Source organism: Pongo abelii, chromosome 7, assembly GCF_028885655.2.
Source record: "Pongo abelii isolate AG06213 chromosome 7, NHGRI_mPonAbe1-v2.0_pri, whole genome shotgun sequence".
In the NCBI taxonomy this organism is placed as follows: domain Eukaryota; kingdom Metazoa; phylum Chordata; class Mammalia; order Primates; family Hominidae; genus Pongo; species Pongo abelii.
Genome location: NC_071992.2, coordinates 115,357,891 through 115,376,055, shown reverse-complemented (window position 1 = coordinate 115,376,055; position 18,165 = coordinate 115,357,891). Strand labels below are relative to the sequence as shown.

The 18,165-nt window shown below is 34.8% G+C and overlaps 1 protein-coding gene across 19 annotated transcripts in view; it reads right to left on the bottom strand.

Moving 5' to 3' along the window:
* VPS13B (vacuolar protein sorting 13 homolog B) overlaps positions 1-18,165 on the bottom strand; it is a 916,166-nt gene that overhangs the window by 460,968 nt on the left and 437,033 nt on the right. For all 19 annotated transcript variants that reach the window (XR_008509424.2, XM_054519206.2, XM_054519208.2 and 16 more), the window contains one exon: positions 9,034-9,161. Coding sequence is in view for 18 of the 19 variants with exons in the window: in XM_054519206.2 (XP_054375181.2) it covers positions 9,034-9,161 (128 nt within the window). In the remaining variant the exon portion in view is untranslated. The remainder of the gene's footprint in view (positions 1-9,033; positions 9,162-18,165) is intronic.

Genomic DNA, 18,165 nt, shown 5'->3' with positions numbered 1-18,165 from the left:
ATCAAGTGTAAACAATGTGAGCAATGTAAACAGAATCAACAGTATAGTAGCATCAGATACATAACAACTCTAAAATAAACTTTCTAAAATATATGTTGTGAGAATTCCTTTAATTATAAGAATCATATAATTAAAATTACTCAAAATTATTATGTTTTATCTATTATATATACTAAAGCTATCACATAAATCTTTTTACACTTTTAAAATAACTGTTAAACTGTATGTATAAAATTGTGGTTTTAATGTAAAATGTTGAGTGATTTATATTACTGAATATAAATCTGCAGCAGTAAATTCTGAATTAATGTAAGGATCTGACAATCCAAGGGAAAGAAAATGAAGTAATCTGCCAGTAAGAAGTCCTCAAGCTGGGGGTCAGATCATGTTCATGGAAACCATCTGGTTGGGACCCTCTGAGCCACACCAAACACAAATGATCTTTTAAAAAAATATCCTATTCATGAATGAATCACAGCTGCACTGAGTGTTACTTCATTTTTCCATGGCAACATCCTTTCTGTTTCAAGGATCTTGTTTCAGTTTTGGTAGCAACGTGTTCTTTTGCCAATACTGAACATATTCATGTGTTAAAGTGAAGGGATTATTACAAATTCTTGAAGTGGAACCACCTCTATTTTGATTCCTACTAGGTCAAGGGCTACATATCTAAGTATCATATACTGAAGATAAACCAATAAAGTAAAAATTATTTGTTATTCTTATTTTAATAAATGAAATGATTGCAATGCATTTTTTCCCTGAAGTTTCTAGTTTATGTGCTATTTGAAAGATACATGCCTTTGTAAGTCCTTGCCCCTATACGTGAGGTTTGAGAAACTTAGATTTTTCTCTTTTAGTGCTCTATAATTGTGATCCCAATTCAGCTAAAAAGAAGAGACTAAGATAAGTTTTATTTACCCATTAATCTGAAAATCTTAATTAGCCACTGCCCATCATATAAAGCACTTTATAGATAAAAGCTTTGAAATGTTGTGCCACATTTTCTTCCCTTTTCAATAACATCACTATTTCCTATTCCCAAATAATATATTTATTTTTATTTACAACTTGAAAACGTAATGATAATTATATTTTGCATAATTTCTACAGTACCAAATGTTCTCTATATAAGTGTATGTTACTCTTCAGGAAACAGTTTCAAATAAAAAACAAAAATAAAGGAACATTGTATGTTGCATTTCATTACTTTTTCTCTCCTTTATTCATGCACTCTCTAATATCTATCATGAACTGACCTGGAAGTCAGGAATACAGAGACAAAAGACATAGTGCCAGCCCTAAAAAAGCTTAAAACAAGATCACTTTCAAGTATTAATATCCTTACAGAATTCTCACTAGAACATAAACTTTATGAAGTCAAACATTTGCCTATTTTGTACACTATATAGTTTCTGTACATTGTGCAGTGGTGCATGTACTATGTACTCAATAAATAATTGTTAAACAAGTGGAAACAATTAAACAATTATTTTCATCAGATATGGTAATGAAAATAATTGTTTCATGCATGTTGTTCATCATTTAATTCCAGAGGCAACCTCTAAGGTGATTAATAAAACTGATTTGTTAACGAGATGAATTCAACACAGCTGTGGGTTATTTGACAAGCTATTTCATCTCTCCATGACTTCAGTTTCCTCATCTGTTAATGGGGAAAATCATAGCATTGATATATATATTTAACACAGTAAGTGTTACCTAAATGCTTGCTAAAGAAAGTCAACAAACAACACCAAGTCTCTCCTATAGGCGAGATCCCATATATTATTAGCCTCATAGATTTATAAAACCTGTTCACAGTACATTTATTTTCAAATGCTGTTGCTTACGGTTTCACTATCTCTGTATACAGGGGCCATTAAAATAAGTAGTATTCCATTTGCACTACAACAAATACATAAACTATCACCCAAATCACAGTTTTCCTGTTTGATAAATTTTCAGTGCATTATGAAAATATTTTGGATATCATCACATGTAGTAGAAATTTAAATATCCCCGATTTGGGCCCATAGATTAAAAGCCTACAGTTGGTTGTCTTGGTTGTCATCCTTTCCAGAGTAAGTGTTATAAATCTTCACACTTTTTCTATAAAAATCTTGTCAAGGGAAGACATTAAAAATTCCTACATTTGAATTCCAGACTTCCTCCTAACTGCCATGCAATGGCTGTCACTTGTTCAATGCCTATAAGTAAGAATGTGGGCCTGTGTGCAAAATTTGTAAGGATTAAATACAAAATCTTACTTTGATAATTAACATGATTGATAGTTGATCTCTCTGGCCTAAAATGTCTACTCCCATTTAATCCTGAAAATAAAGGCCAAGGAGTTTACTGGACATCAGGACATCAAGCAGTATGATTTTTTTCATCACTAGTCATGCTCTAGATGTAACTTCCCAGAAGAGAGAATTCAACTGGCCCAGCTTAATTGGCTTATGCTGCTTGAGACACCTTGACTGACACTCTCATCAAAATAACACAGAATGTGAGAAGTAATAACAGCATTATTACCAAAAGAAAGAGACCAGAATGCTTGGTATTGAAATTAAAAATGCCATTAAACTCAGAAGACTTCAGTCCACTCAGAAGAACTCAGAGAGTACAAAAAAAAAAAAAAAAAAGGAAGAAAAGAAAATGCTAGTAAATGTCATAGGACAGCAAGATGAACTTCGATGTAAATGACCAAAAAAAAAAAGCTAAGCCTGGCAATAAGCAGAGAAATGTTTTCCTAGAAAGGAGTAAATCTAGCCAGCACATTTCTATTTTATCAGCTACATACTATTGCTAATTATGTGCTTCTGGAATAAAAACATAGCTTTAATAGAAACTTTGTTAATGAGCAGGTATAGAAAACTTGGAAAGAACACGTGAACTTATGCTAATCTATTGTTAAAAGGCCCCCAAAGTTCATATATTTTTATTTTTTTAATTTTTATTTTTGAGACAGAGTTTTGCTCTGTCGCCCAGGCTGGAGTGCAGTGGCGCAATCTCGGCTCCCCGCAACCTCCACCACCTAGGTTCAAGCGATTCTCCTGCTTCAGCCTCCAGACTAGGTGGGACTACAGGTGGGCACCACCAAGCCCAGCTAATTTTTGTATTTTTTAGTAGACAAAGGATTTCACCATGTTAGCCATGCTGGTCTTGAACTCCTAACCTCAAGTCATCTGCCTGCCGAGGACTTCCAAAGAGCTGGGATTACAGATGTGAGCCACCGTGCCTGGCCCCAAAGTTCTTATATATATTTTTTTTTAAAAAAAAGACTGTCCAAGACTATATGGAGTATTACAAAATAATCCATTATAATTAAGTATGGAAACTCCTTCTTCCACACTGAAAAACAAATAGGTTACAGCAAATATTGTTAATGATTTTATGTAATATACATGTTTCTATTCTAAGTAAAAAATAATATGGGTTTAGCAAATACCAACTTTGGCTCCAACATCAACTTTGCAGAAACTCTGGTTCCAAACATAATTACTTGCTCAAACTTCCACTAAAAGAATAATCCTTCGAAACCTTTAAGTTATGATGTCCTGTTTTATCTGATGACAACTTGCAGGGTTTTCTGTTTTATATTTTGGCTCATAAAACATCTTAAAAAATGGACAACTCTTTTAAAAATAAAAGCTCACGCCTGTAATCCCAGCACTTTGGGAGGCCGAGGCGGATGGATCACGAGGTCAGGAGATGGAGACCACCCTGGCTAACACAGTGAAACCCCGTCTATACTAAAAATACAAAAAAATTAGCTGGGCCTGGTGGCAGGCGCCTGTAATCCCAGCTACTCGGGAGGCTGAGGCAGGAGAATGGCGTGAACCTGGGAGGTGGAGCTTGCAGTGAGCTGAGATTGCACCACTGCATTCCAGCCTGGGCGACAAAGTAAGACTCCGTCTCAAAAAATAAAATAAAATAAAATAAATAAAACTCAGATTTTCAGAGTCTGAATTGTAATCATTTAATGAGAATCTAATTTTATCTTTTAAAGTGTTCATAATACATTAACATCTGGAAATGTTTAAATATATAGTATGTTTAACACAGGGCCGGGACTAGGGTGAGGCAAGTCAAGTACCTAGGTCATATATAAGATAACCTATATAAAGATGTATTATTTGGTACTGCAATGATTATGTTAACTGATACTCAATAAGCTTACTCAAATTGAGGAACCACAAAATAAACCATATAGTTTATTCCAAATAGTAAGGAAGGTAAATTTTATGTTATATGTATTTTACCATAATTAGAGATAAAAAAGGAAAAATGAGGAAAATCACTATCATAACTTAAAATTAATTCAAAGTGATATATAAGATTAAGCTTGTTGGTGATGAAGCTAAAAGGTACTGCAACATTATAAAATAAGCAAAAGAATCATACAATAATGTTAGAGTTGGAAGTAACCTTAAATATTATTTAATGTATCCATTTTATACTACAAATAAGCAAGTAAAGCACATAGTTAACATCTAGAATTTGAAATTGCTGACCAGTAGCTCCTCAAAATTCTAAGCATTTTTTGCTTTCATGAACTCTCTGGTTTCTCCTCCTCCATTTCTGATCACTAACATAATTTCCTTCAAGGACATTCTCTCTTCTACTAACAACTTTTAAAATGGTATTCCCTTGGCCCATTGCTCTTTCAACTGTACATACTTTCTTGAATGACCCATTTTCCTGGTTTGAAAACCATCTGCAGATAACTCCTAAAATTATATCTCTTCTCTTAATCTGTTTTTTAAACTCCAGATATAAATATCTAATACACACCTGGATATCTTACATACATTTCAAATACATGTGTAAATTCAAAATCCCTATTTGCCCCTAACCTGGAAAAGCTACTTCATTTAATAGCATCACTACCACTCAAACACCAAAACAAGAATCTAGAAGATCTCTTAGACTCTGTTCCCTGATTCCCCAAATCAATTAATTACTAAGTACTGCTGATTTTATCTTAAGTCTCTGAGGAATCACTGTCCACTTGGCTTATTGCCTAGTGGTTTGAAACCTTTGTGTTATATATTTCAATAGTTTTTAGTTATTTCAGGCAGTGAAATAAATTTGGTTCCTGTTATTTAATCCTGGCCAGAGAAGGACATTCTCCAGTATATCCTACATTGTGGAATATTGATGTACCTACTTGTTTATAGATAGTGTAAAGATTTCTGATATTATTTGGAATCTTAAATTGGAATATTTTCCCAGAGCTGTCAAATCATCATGTAATCCAATACTATCTTTCATGTTCCCTATTACAAAACTACTCAAAATGATATCAGTAAAAGGATAATTATACCACATTAGTCAATCATTAATAAAATAGATAAGAGGGAATGATGTTATTTTTAATATAACTACTTCTATTATCATGAAATAACATTTAGATCTATAGTAAACTTTAAACAACTAAATATTATTGGTAGCTATCATATTCTAAACCACACAATGGTGTCAACTAGACCTTCTACAAAGCAATAAATACTTACCTATGATAATATCTAAATTCATCACAAACCAGGAAGTACATGCCCTAGGCATCCTTTCAATAAGTAACATTCCTCTTGACATTCCCATTTCTCTTCTTTCATCATTAAGTTTTCTAAGGGACTCCCTACAGGATACTCCATACCATGGCACTTAGCCTTTCCCAGCTAGACCAAGACAATTATTATGTCTCTTTTGTTTTCTCAGCATATAGCCCAACATATAACAAAAATTAAGCGCTGGATGTTACCACTGTACAAAGGGTATCTCTAAGGGAGAAGGACAGGTAAGTCAATGCAAGGAGTTATTAGGATATTCATTACAAGGACTCATGATGGCTGAGACTGGTGAAATATAGCTGATGTCCCTAAAACAGTCATAACTCTGCAAACCAAGAGTTAATTACACAAGAACGACAAGCCATACTTTCTTCCCCCCATTCTTCTCTTAATTTTCTTATAAGAGGCATGCTCAGAAAAGAAATGCTGTAAAGGAATGCTAAAATCAAGATTACTGGCTCTTATATTAACTAGTATTTTTATGAACTGGAGATATTTTTGGATGAATTTCTAAAAAGTTTTTACAGCAGGTATGTATTTCTTATAGTGATTAATCAGACTACACTATAGCTATGCATAATGTGTCTGTATCTGTCTATATTAATTTTCTATGCTATATAAGAAATCACCACAAATGTAACAGCCTAAAACAACAGACATTTGTTGCAGTTTCTGTGGGTCAATAATCTGGGTATGGCTTAGTTAAATACTTGAATTATGGTCTCCAAAAGCTGCAATAAAAGTGTTGACCATCTGTGTTTTCATCCACAGGCTCACCTGGGAAAGAATACACTTCCAAACTCACTCTAGTTGCTCACAGAGACAATTTCCTCACATCTGTAGGACTAAGGGCTGGCTGGAGTGTAGGACAGACTAGGGACTTCATAAGTATTTTCTGAATAAATTACTGAAATTTCATTTAACTGCTGAATTTTGATCTTAATCAAAACCCCTTTACTTTGTTAAGTGCCACATATTTTTTAATGTTAAATTTAACTAGGGCTGAGTGCAGTGGCTCACACCTGTAATCCTAGCATTTTGGGAGGCCAAGACAGGCAGATCACCGGAGGTCAGAAATTCTAGACCAGCCTGGCCAACATGGTGAAACCCTATCTCTACTAAAAATACAAAATAATTAGCTGGGCGTGGTGGTGGGCACCTGTAATTCTAGCTACTGGGGAGGCTGAGGCAGAAGAATTGCTTGAACCTGGGAGGCGAAGGTTGCAACGAGTTGAGATCGCATCACTGCACTCCAGCCTGGGTGACAGAGTAAGATTCTGTCCAAAAACAAAAAAACAAACAAACAAACAAAAAGTTAACTGGAAAATAAAGAAGAAAGAAGCTAACAGCCAAAAGACTAAAACACACTAAAGCTTTCTCCTTGAATACTATTTTTTTCAATATTCAGTTGTTTTCCAACTATTTATACTTTCTGATATATTTCATTACTTTCTGAAAAACCAAGATTCTATCTGTTATAATTTCCTTTCAGCCTAAATAACTTCTATCAGAATATCTTGCAGTAAATTTCTATTAGAGAAAAGTTCTGTCTTTATGTATTTATTGGCCAACATTTTTGATGAATACTTTGCTGACTAGAGAATTCTATGTTAATTCTATGTTATGTGCTGATTTTCCTCAGCACGTAAAAGTGTTATTCTATTGTCTTCTGGCCTCCATTGTTTCTAATAAGATGTAAGGAGTCATTCTTAATGTTTTTAATCTGTATATAACAGGCCTTTACTGTCTACCCACTTCTAAAATTTTCTCAACAGGACAGTAACCAAAATGGGTGTGCTGGTAAGCCCTGGACACCTGAAGCTTAATTCTACCGAGGACACACTGACAGACAAGGAATGCCACAGAATCATTTCCCATGGTGGGTGAAGATAATCCCAGGGGTCTTATCTCCATCTCTTCTTGTCTGCCTGCTGAAGGGCAGTGCAGCCTTCAGCTGCTTTAGAAAAAAGCTACAGCTACAGGAGAGAAAGATGGAATAGAGAAAGAAAACACAAGTGTTATTGAGTACCCAAATGTTTCCTGATTCTTCTAGGGTGAGCTTAATTGACACGTATGTTCATGAAGCAGGATCATCACCATTATAGTCAAATTATTTTAAGTACAATCATTTAATGAATGTCTCTCCTTGCCAAACTATGATCTTCATGAGGACAGGACTGCATTAGTTTTCTTCAGTATGTTCTCTGAATACAGTATGGTAACTTTTGCAAAATGAATCAATAAACGAATAAATTTTGTCAGTTGCTTTCATATACTTTATCACTCTATATTTTCCACCCTCTTCATGAAGAAGATATTATAATCTCCAACTTGTGGACACAGAAACAAGAAAAAACTCCCCAATATTACATTGCTAAGAAATACATATCTAGGTCTGCCTTACTTGTAAGTTCAGCTTCTTCCAGTATAGTCTTCAGGTAAACAAGAATATTGATAAATAAAGATCTTCCCACTTTAAATAAAGTAAAATAAAATAAAATGTTCTCCGTAAGTTTTCAGTAGTTTGACTACTAGGTACTTAGCTATGTTCTCCTTTTTATATATTCTTCTTGGAGTTTTCTGAGATTGTTGAGTTTCAAAAAGTGAGTTGCTTGTCACTTTTTTGGATTTTAGCACCCTGCTGTTATGGTAATGTCAATTTAAGACCTCAGTTCTCTATGGGCTTAATATAGCTGTAATTTTGTAGATCACAAAACCTTGTTCTCATAGTAAAGTGGGAACAAGTTTCTATTGCAACTTTTATATCTTAAGTCAAAGTGAAAAGCTTTGACTTAAGCCTTTGATATTACTATCTGGTACACACAAAATTCTATAAGGATGCCTCTGGTATCACAGAGAAAAAATCCTATGCAAAAACCAAACTTTATAACTGTTAGCTTATCAAATAAGCATCTAACAGTATATTTTAGCCAGGTTAAACACGATCTTGAAAGAAAGTAATTCAATAAGATAAAATTGTGCATTTTAAAGTAAAAATCAATGAGAAGAAAATAACAATAAGGAAATAGCTATTATAATTTTCATATTTAACTTATAATTATGTAGAAAAAATAATTAGATAACCCTTTCATGTTAATTTAATTCCAACTCAGACTTTATCTCAGTTCTGAGATAAGAATGGATCTATATGAACATTAAGCACTTAAAATTGTGAAAATAATGCTTAAACAAAAAGTAGAATGAATTAAAATTTTTTAAGTCAAGAAATATGTCAAAATGTGTATATTTTTATAACTATAAGGAAGATCATATGAGTTTCATATAATTATGTTTAGGAAAAGTGAAGTACACCAATTATTTTCAACTAAATTAAGAAAATGAGATGGCATACATAATTGTTACATGTGAGAAAAGTCTTACCAATATTAACAATGCTGGGAATTAAAAAGGATTATAGAAATTATATCCGTAATATTTATAACTTTTATTTTACCTGTAGTGTGAGATGCTTCACTGCATTCCAAACAATTCCAATAAATTCCTTCATTCTTTCTTCAGGACTTCTACAGCTTTCAGATATATTCAACATGGCTTTAACAGGAACTGACAATGGGCGGGATTCTGAGTACAAGAATAGCTAATTATTTAATAGAAACATGCCTTACAATTTCACAAAACATATCAAACGTATTCTCAAGATTGTTTCGTTTAAAATTATAATTTTTATATGAGATTATGAATTGTCATTTTACATCATTTTCTCTTACAGAACTGATTTTTGCAAGTATTCAAAAATAAGCAGGCCTAATTTGTTAGAAGTCAGGAGAGCATTCACTCTTGTCAGGGATTAGTGACTAGAAGGTAGACTTGTGAAGTGATAGTAATGTTCTATTTATTAATTACATGCATGTATTCACTTTGTAAGAATTCATTAAGCAGTAACTTAACAACTTGTCCAATTTTCAGTATAAAGGCAATACATTAATAAAATTTTTTCTTGGAAAAAAAAGAGAAATTCAACTAAAAAGCACTTGATTCATCCAAAATTGATAGAAAATTAGTCTTCCCATATGTAAATGTTCCTGATAACCAATAAAATCTCTCAATTTTAAAAAGTGATTTTGGCCAGGCACGTTGGCTCACACCTGTAATCCTAACACTTTGGGAGGTCGAGTCAGGCAGATCACTTGAGGTCAGGAGTTCGAGACAAGCCTGGCTAACATGGTGAAACCCCGTCTCTACTAAAACTACAAAAATTAGCCAGACATGGTGGCAGGCACCTGTAATCCCAGCTACTAGGGAGCCTGAGGCAGGAAAATCACTTGAACCCAGGAGGCAGAGGTTGCTGCAATGAGCTGAGATTGCACCACTGCACTACAGCCTGGGCATCAGAGCGAGACACTGTCTAAAAAAAAGAAAAAAAAAAGTTGGGGGGGGGTGGATTTTGATGATAACCAAAAGAGGTATGTGATTACATAAAAGGAAGATTTCTTAATAAAATGAAATGTAATATTCCACTCTCTATATTATTTAAAATTTTGTTCTTCCAAAGTAAAGAAATTAGAGGATTTCAACCATGTTTTCATAATGAAAGATTTCAGGAATTATTTTAAACAATTGAGTAATTTATAATAATGTATTATAACTAAACAGATTCATTTAAAACTGGACAGATACATTTATATAATACAGCTTATGTTAATTCGAATACATAATTTATATGTAGTATTTTAGGTACTTCTAAAGTAGCATAAAATAAATAAATCAGATCTAAATAAATTAAGTTTGAAGAACCTAGGATGCTCTCCAAAATAAGTAGTACCATATCACTACTATGAGAATGTGGTGATATATGACTAGCTGCCATATCCACTCATACTTCGCCTCTCCCCCCCAACTTGGTTAATATATGAGCATTGATACCATATTTAAAATACCTTAAGGGCATGAAGAATGGACTTTTTCTTTCTCATAGTTATACTGTCATATATTATGACATTGTCAATATCAGAAATTGTAAATAATGTTTATTAAAGCAAATCAGTTTATTAAAGCAGATCCATGCAGATCTCCGTGGGCAGAGCATTATACTAGTCAGATGAAACAAAAACAACGAATGTCTGAAGTTAAAGGTATGCATGGGATTTTCAAGCAAAGTATGGAGGCAAAGATGGCTTCAGCAGAGTGATCAAGGGTGAGAAAAGTAGGAGATGAGGTCAGAGCTATATATAGGGACCAGGTCATACAGGGCTCATGTAGGTCATAGTAAAGAGATGGTTTTTACTTGAGGGAACTGGGACAGAATAACAGATTCCGAATATAGTCATGGCATTGTTGAACATGTGTTTTGAAAGAACTTCTCCGGCTACTGTGCAAAAAATTTACTACATGGATCCAGTGTTGAAAAAGGAAGACAGGTTGTAAGAGATGGCAGAAGCAAGGAGGTGGCAAGAAGTGGTAAAACGCTGTATCCATTTCAAAGATATAACCAATAAGACTTACTGATAGATTAGATGTATAGTACGAGAGAAAGCAAAGATGATTCCAAGGTATTAGGGCTGACAGACTGGAAGAATGGAGCGGTAGGAAAAGCACATTTGAGAAGAAAGGAAAATTAGTTTGGGATGTCTTAAACTGAGATTTCTATTAGACATCCAAGTAAAGATATAAGGTGGCAAATAGACAAACGACTACAAAAAAATAGACAAGATAAGAATAGATAATTTACAGAAAAAAAGTTATTTGGCTAGTAAACTTATTTTTAAAATGCTCAACATTGCTAACAAAGAAATAAAAATTAAGATATCAGATAACCTTTCCATCAGATATCCAACGATCAGACATACTTTTCTTTTCTTTTTTTTTTTTTTATTACACTTTAAGTTTTAGGGTACATGTGCACAATGTCCAGGTTTGTTACATATGTATACATGGGCCATGTTGGTGTGCTGCACTCATTAACTCATCATTTAACATTAGGTATATCTCCTAATGCTATCCCTCCCCACTCCCCCCACCCCACAACAGGCCCCGGTGTGTGATGTTCCCCTTCCTGTGTCCATGTGTTCTCATTGTTCAATTCCCACCTATCAGCGAGAAGATGCGGTGTTTCGTTTTTTGTCCTTGTGATAGTTTGCTGAGAATGATGGTTTCCAGCTTCATCCATGTCCCTACAAAGGACATGAACTCATCATTTTTTATGGCTGCATAGTATTCCATGGTGTATATGTGTCACATTTTCTTAATCCAGTCTATCATTGTTGCACATTTGGGTTGGTTCCAAGTCTTTCCTATTGTGAATAGTGCTGCAATAAACATACGTGTGCATGTGTCTTTATAGCAGCATGATTATAATCCTTTGGGTATATACCCAGTAATGGGATGGCTGGGTCAAATGGTATTTCTAGTTCTAGATCCCTGAGGAATCACCGCACTGACTTCCACAATGGTTGAACTAGTTTACAGTCCCACCAACAGTGTAAAAGTGTTCCTATTTCTCCACATCCTCTCCAGCACCTGTTGTTTCCTGACTTTTTAATGATTGTCATTCTAACTGGTGTGAGATGGTATCTCACCGTGGTTTTGATTTGCGTTTCTCTGATGGCCAGTGATGACGAGCATGTTTTCATGTGTCTTTTGCTGCATAAATGTCTTCTTTTGAGAAGTGTCTGTTCATAACCTTCACCCACTTTTTGATGGGGTTGTTTTTTTCTTGTAAATTTGTTTGAGTTCACTGTAGATTCTGGATATTAGCCCTTTGTCAGATGAGTAGATTGCAAATGTTTTCTCCCATTCTGTAGGTTGCCTGTTCACTCTGATGGTAGTTTCTTTGCTGTGCAGAAGCTCTTTAGTTTAATTAGATCCCATTTGTCAATTTTGGCTTTTGTTGCCATTGCTTTTGGTGTTTTAGACATGAAGTCTTTTCCCATGCCTAAGTCCTGAATGGTACTGCCTAGGATTTCTTCTAGGGTTTTTATGGTTTTAGGTCTAACATTTAAGTCTTTAATCCATCTTGAATTAATTTTTGTATAAGGTGTAAGGAAGGGATCCAGTTTCAGTTTTCTACATACGGCTAGCCAGTTTTCCCAGCATCATTTATTAAATAGGGAATCCTTTCCCCATTGCTTGTTTTTCTCAGGTTTGTCAAAGATCAGATGGTTGTAGATATGAAGCATTATTTCTGAGGGCTCCGTTCTGTTCCATTGGTCTATATCTCTGTTTCGGTACCAGTACCATGCTGTTTTGGTTACTATAGCCTTGTAGTGTAGTTTGAAGTCAGGTAGTGTGATGCCTCCAGCTTTGTTCTTTTGGCTTAGGATTGACTTGGCAATGCGGGCTCTTTTTTGGTTCCATATGAACTTTAAAGTAGTTTTTTCCAATTCTGTGAAGAAAGTCATTGGTAGCTTGATGGGGATGGCATTGAATCTATAGATTACCTTGGGCAGTATGGCCATTTTCACGATTTTGATTCTTCCTACCCATGAGCATGGAATGTTCTTCCATTTGTTTGTATCCTTTTATTTCATTGAGCAGTGTTTTTTTGCTCTCCTTGAAGAGGTCCTTCACGTCCCTTGTAATTTGGATTCCCAGGTATTTTATTCTCTTCGAAGCAATTGTGAATGGGAGTTCACTCACGATTCACTTCTCTGTCTGTTATTGGTGTATAAGAATGCTTGTGATTTTTGCACACTGATTTTGTATCCTCAGACTTTGCTGAAGTTGCCTATCAGCTTAAAGAGATTTTGGGCTGAGACGATAGGGTTTTCTAGATATACAATCATGTCATCTGCAAACAGGGACAATTTGACTTCCTCTTTTCCTACTTGAATACCCTTTATTTCCTTCTACTGCCTGATTGCCCAACACTATGTTGAATAGTAGTGGTGAAAGAGGGCATCCCTGTCTTGTGCCAGTTTTCAAAGGGAATGCTTCCAGCTTTTGCCCATTCAGTATGATATTGGCTGTGGGTTTGTCATAGATAGCTCTTATTATTTTGAGATACATGCCATGAATACCTAATTTATTGAGAGTTTTTAGCATGAAGGGTTGTTGAATTTTGTCAAAGGCCTTTTCTGCATTTATTGAGATAATCAGCTGGTTTTTGTCTTTGGTTCTGTTCATATGCTGGATTATGTTTATTGATTTGCATATGTTGAACCAGCCTTGCATCCCAGGGATGAAGCCCACTTGATCATGGTGGATAAGCTTTTTGATGTGCTGCTGGATTCGGTTTGTCAGTATTTTATTGAGGATTTTTGCATCAATGTTCATTAGGGATATTGGTCTAAAATTCTCTTTTTTGGTTGTGTCTCTGCCAGGCTTTGGTATCCGGATGATGCTGGCCTCATAAAATGAGTTAGGGAGGATTCCGTCTTTTTCTATTGATTGGAATAGTTTCAGAAGGAATGGTACCAGTTCCTCCTTGTACCTCTGGTAGAATTCGGCTGTGAATCCGTCTTGTCCTGGACTTTTTTTGGTTGGTAAGCTATTCATTATTGCCTCAATTTCAGAGCCTGTTATTGGTCTATTCAGAGATTCAACTTCTTCCTGGTTTAGTCTTGGGAGGGTGTATGTGTCGAGGAATTTATCCATTTCTTCTAGATTTTCTAGTTTATTTGCATAGAGGTGTTTATAGTATTCTCTGATGGTAGTTTGTATTTCTATGGGATCGGTGGTGATATCCCCTTTGTCATTTTTTGTTGTGTCTATTTGATTCTTCTCTCTTTTCTTCTTTATTAGTCTTGCTAGTGGTCTATCTATTTTGTTGATCTTTTCAAATAACCAGCTCCTGGATTCATTGATTTTTGGAAGGGTTTCTTGTGTCTCTATTTCCTTCAATTCTGCTCTGATCTTAGTTATTTCTTGCCTTCTGCTAGCTTTTGAATGTGTTTGCTCTTGCTTCTCTAGTTCTTTTAATTGTGATGTTAGGGTGTCAATTTGATATCTTTCCTGCTTTCTCTTGTGGGCATTTAGTGCTATAAATTTCCCTCTACACACTGCTTTGAAAGTGTCCCAGAGATTCTGGTATGTTGTGTCTTTGTTCTCATTGATTTCAAAGAACATCTTTATTTCTGCCTTCATTTCGTTATGTACGCAGTAGTTATTCAGGAGCAGGTTGTTCAGTTTCCATGTAGTTGAGTGGTTTTGAGTGAGTTTCTTAATCCTGAGTTCTAGTTTGACAGACTGGCAAATTGGATAAAGAGTCAAGACCCATCAGTGTGCTGTATTCAGTAAACCCATCTCACGTGCAGAGACACACATAGGCTCAAAATAAAGGGATGGAGGAAGATCTACCAAGCAAATGGAAAACAAAAAAAGGCAAGGGTTGAAATCCTAGTCTCTGATAAAACAGACTTTAAACCAACAAAGATCAAAAGAGACAAAGAAGGCCATTACATAATGGTAAATCTATTCAACAAGAAGAGCTAACTATCCTAAATATATATGCACCCAATAAAGGAGCACCCAGATTCATAAAGGAAGTCCTTAGAGACCTACAAAGAGACTTAGACTCCCACACAATAATAATGGGAGACTTTAACACCCCACTGTCAACATTAGACAGATCAATGAGACAGAAAGTTAACAAAGCTATCCAGGAATTGAACTCAGCTGTGCACCAAGCGGACCTAATAGACATCTACAGAACTCTCCACCCCAAATCAACAGCATATACTTTCTTTTCAGCACCACACCACACCTATTCCAAAATTGACCACATAGTTGGAAGTAAAGCACTCCTCGGCAAATGTAAAAGGACAGAAATTATAACAAACTGTCTCTCAGACCACAGTGCAATCAAACCAGACATACTTTTCATCTGTTACACTGGAAACATGTTGAAGAGTTAAGTTGTATATCTACGAAATTTGTCATTGTTGAAGCCTCTTGTGAGAATGTTTTATATATGGGGAAAATAGGTATGCTCTATAGAATGGAACTGCAACAGAAGGCAATTTATATCTGCTACAAATTTAAACATGCCGACGACGGTGGGTGGCTCACATCTATAATCCCAGCACTTTGGGAGGCTGAAGTGGGTGGATCACTGTAGGTCAGGAGTTCGAGACCAGCCTGGCTAACATGGTAAAACCACCTCTCTAGTAAAAATACAAAAAAAAAAAAAAAAAAAAATTAGCTAGATGTGGTGACACACACCTGTAATCCCAGCTACTCAGGGAGCTGAGGCAGGAGAATTGCTTCAGCCCAGGAGGTCAAGGCTGCAGTGAGCCAAGTTTGCCCCACTGCATTCCAGCCTGGGCAACAGAGTGAGACTGTTTCAAAAAAAAAAAAAAATTTCACACATACTTTTTCTATAAAATAATCCCATTTCTAAGAATATGCTATGGAAATAGTAAAAGTTGTGATGATGCATGCACACGATTTATAAAAGATATTCAGCATCAGTGGTAATTTCTGTAACAGCAAAAAAGAAAGAAAGGAAAGGAGAGAAGAAGAGAGGAAAGAAAATGCTAAACAATTTATCTGTCCATTAAAAAAGAAACAGCTAATTTGGAAATATTTGCAATAAAGAGTATAATTAAACCACTTAAAGATGAGGTACAGTTACAGGTATGACTAAAGGCATATTTTTGGTATCTTACGAAGTGAAAAAACTCAAACATATGTGTGGTATCATCCACATATGTTTTTAGACAGTGTACTAAATTTGAATATGTATTTGTCTTCCCACACATGGAAAAAGTTATAGAAGTGTAAAAAAGTAAGCCTGGGAGAGAGTACCTCTGAGAAGGGAAAAATTGAAATGATGATGGGTAAGGGAGTGGTAAGTATTTAGCTCTTTACTATATATGTTTCAGAATTGTTTTATAAAAATGAATTACTTACTGTATTTTTTAAAACATGTATATTAATTTACTTTGTACTTATTTGGACTTCTTGCTTTTCTTCTGTACAGTAGTAATTATTAGAAGAAAATGGTTACCTAATATTACTGTATAGCTGTAGGAATCTAAATAATTAGCTTAAAATACAGACCAAATTTTAAAATTACTTGAAACCATGAATAGCAAAGGTTTGCACAAAAGCCTTATGGTCAAAATTTAAAAACCTACCGATGAAAAATATTAGTACTATATGAGTACTATTATTACCATTTGAAAATAAATCTATCTAATAAATGCTAATATTTCCAAGCAGTATGGGCACTATTAAATTACCGTCAAGCAACATTTCCAGTCGCCACTAACCAAAAGAGCTACATGTTTTTTGTAAATACTATGTTCTCTGATATAATGATCTAATGAAAAAATTTAGAGACTTTGAAATCTACATGTGGCTTAAAAGTGCTATTCAAATAGCTATGAAAAACATAATCAGTAAAAGTACACTATTTTGGATATACCAGTTTTCAATTCATTATATTTCTAAATGCTAATAGACAAGTTTGTAAAAAAGAAAAGACAATATTTTCTGCAGCTAGGTGTATTTTAAAGGCAAGACAGGTCTACTATATAAAACTCTGTCAAGCTTCACGCCTATCTATCTTATTTAATCAAAACCTCTATAGCACCTACTACATGCCAGGCACTGCTACAAGTGCTTTACAAGTATTAACCTGTTTGTCCAGGCACAGTGGCTTACACTTGTAATCCCAGCAGCTTGAGAGGCTGAGGCAGGCAGATTGCTTGAACCCAGGGGTTCAAGATCACCCTGGACAACATGGCGAAACCCTGTCTCTACCAAAAAATATTACAAAACTTAGCTGGGCATGGTGGGGCATGCCTGTAGTCCCAGTTGCTCAGGAGGCTGAGGCAGGAGGATCTCTTGAGCCTGGGAGATTGCAGTAAGCTGAGTTAATGGCACTGCACTCTAGCCTGGGTGACAGAGTCTCAAAAAAAAATAATAATAATAACCTGTTTAACCCTTGTAACAACCTGACAGGAAATATACTATTTTCAGACTCTTATTATCACCATTTTCAGATAGGGAAACTGCTGACAAAGAGGTTAAGTAACTTATCCCAAGTCACCCAGCTAGTAAGTGGCAAAACAAGGATGTAAATCTAAGCACACTGGTTCCAGGTTCCATCCTTTTAACCACTATGTTATGCTGCCTTTTCTATTATTCAATCCCCATACAATGACTTCTAGTTCTATCAAATATACAATAAATGTATAATATTTCTACTATGGATCATGGACAATAAATAGTTCAGAAAACATCAGATTTACTCATTCCCACTAGAGCTACATAAAGCCTAAACATAACATGGCAATCTGATTTCAAACATATCTATTACACTTTTAGTTTTCTACAATAAATAAATAATTTTGAGACCCAAATTTCAGTGGTTAAAATAACATATCAACAATTATATCTTGGGGATGAACCATTCAACTTGGTATAATATGATTCCTTCATTTCTGTCCCATGGAAAAAGTACTACGTTTGGAGTCAGCTTGTGTTTTAGTTGTGCCACAAGACACATGATTAAGGAAAATGAATTTAATCTAAGTGTCAGGTTTCCGACTTCTACCTTAAAGCTAAAAATATGTGTAGTATCAAGAGTACTACTCAATTTAAATGTTGTAATGTATACAAATACAGTTTATGAAAATACTATAAATATAAGGAATAAAGATATAAAACTTAACTAATCATT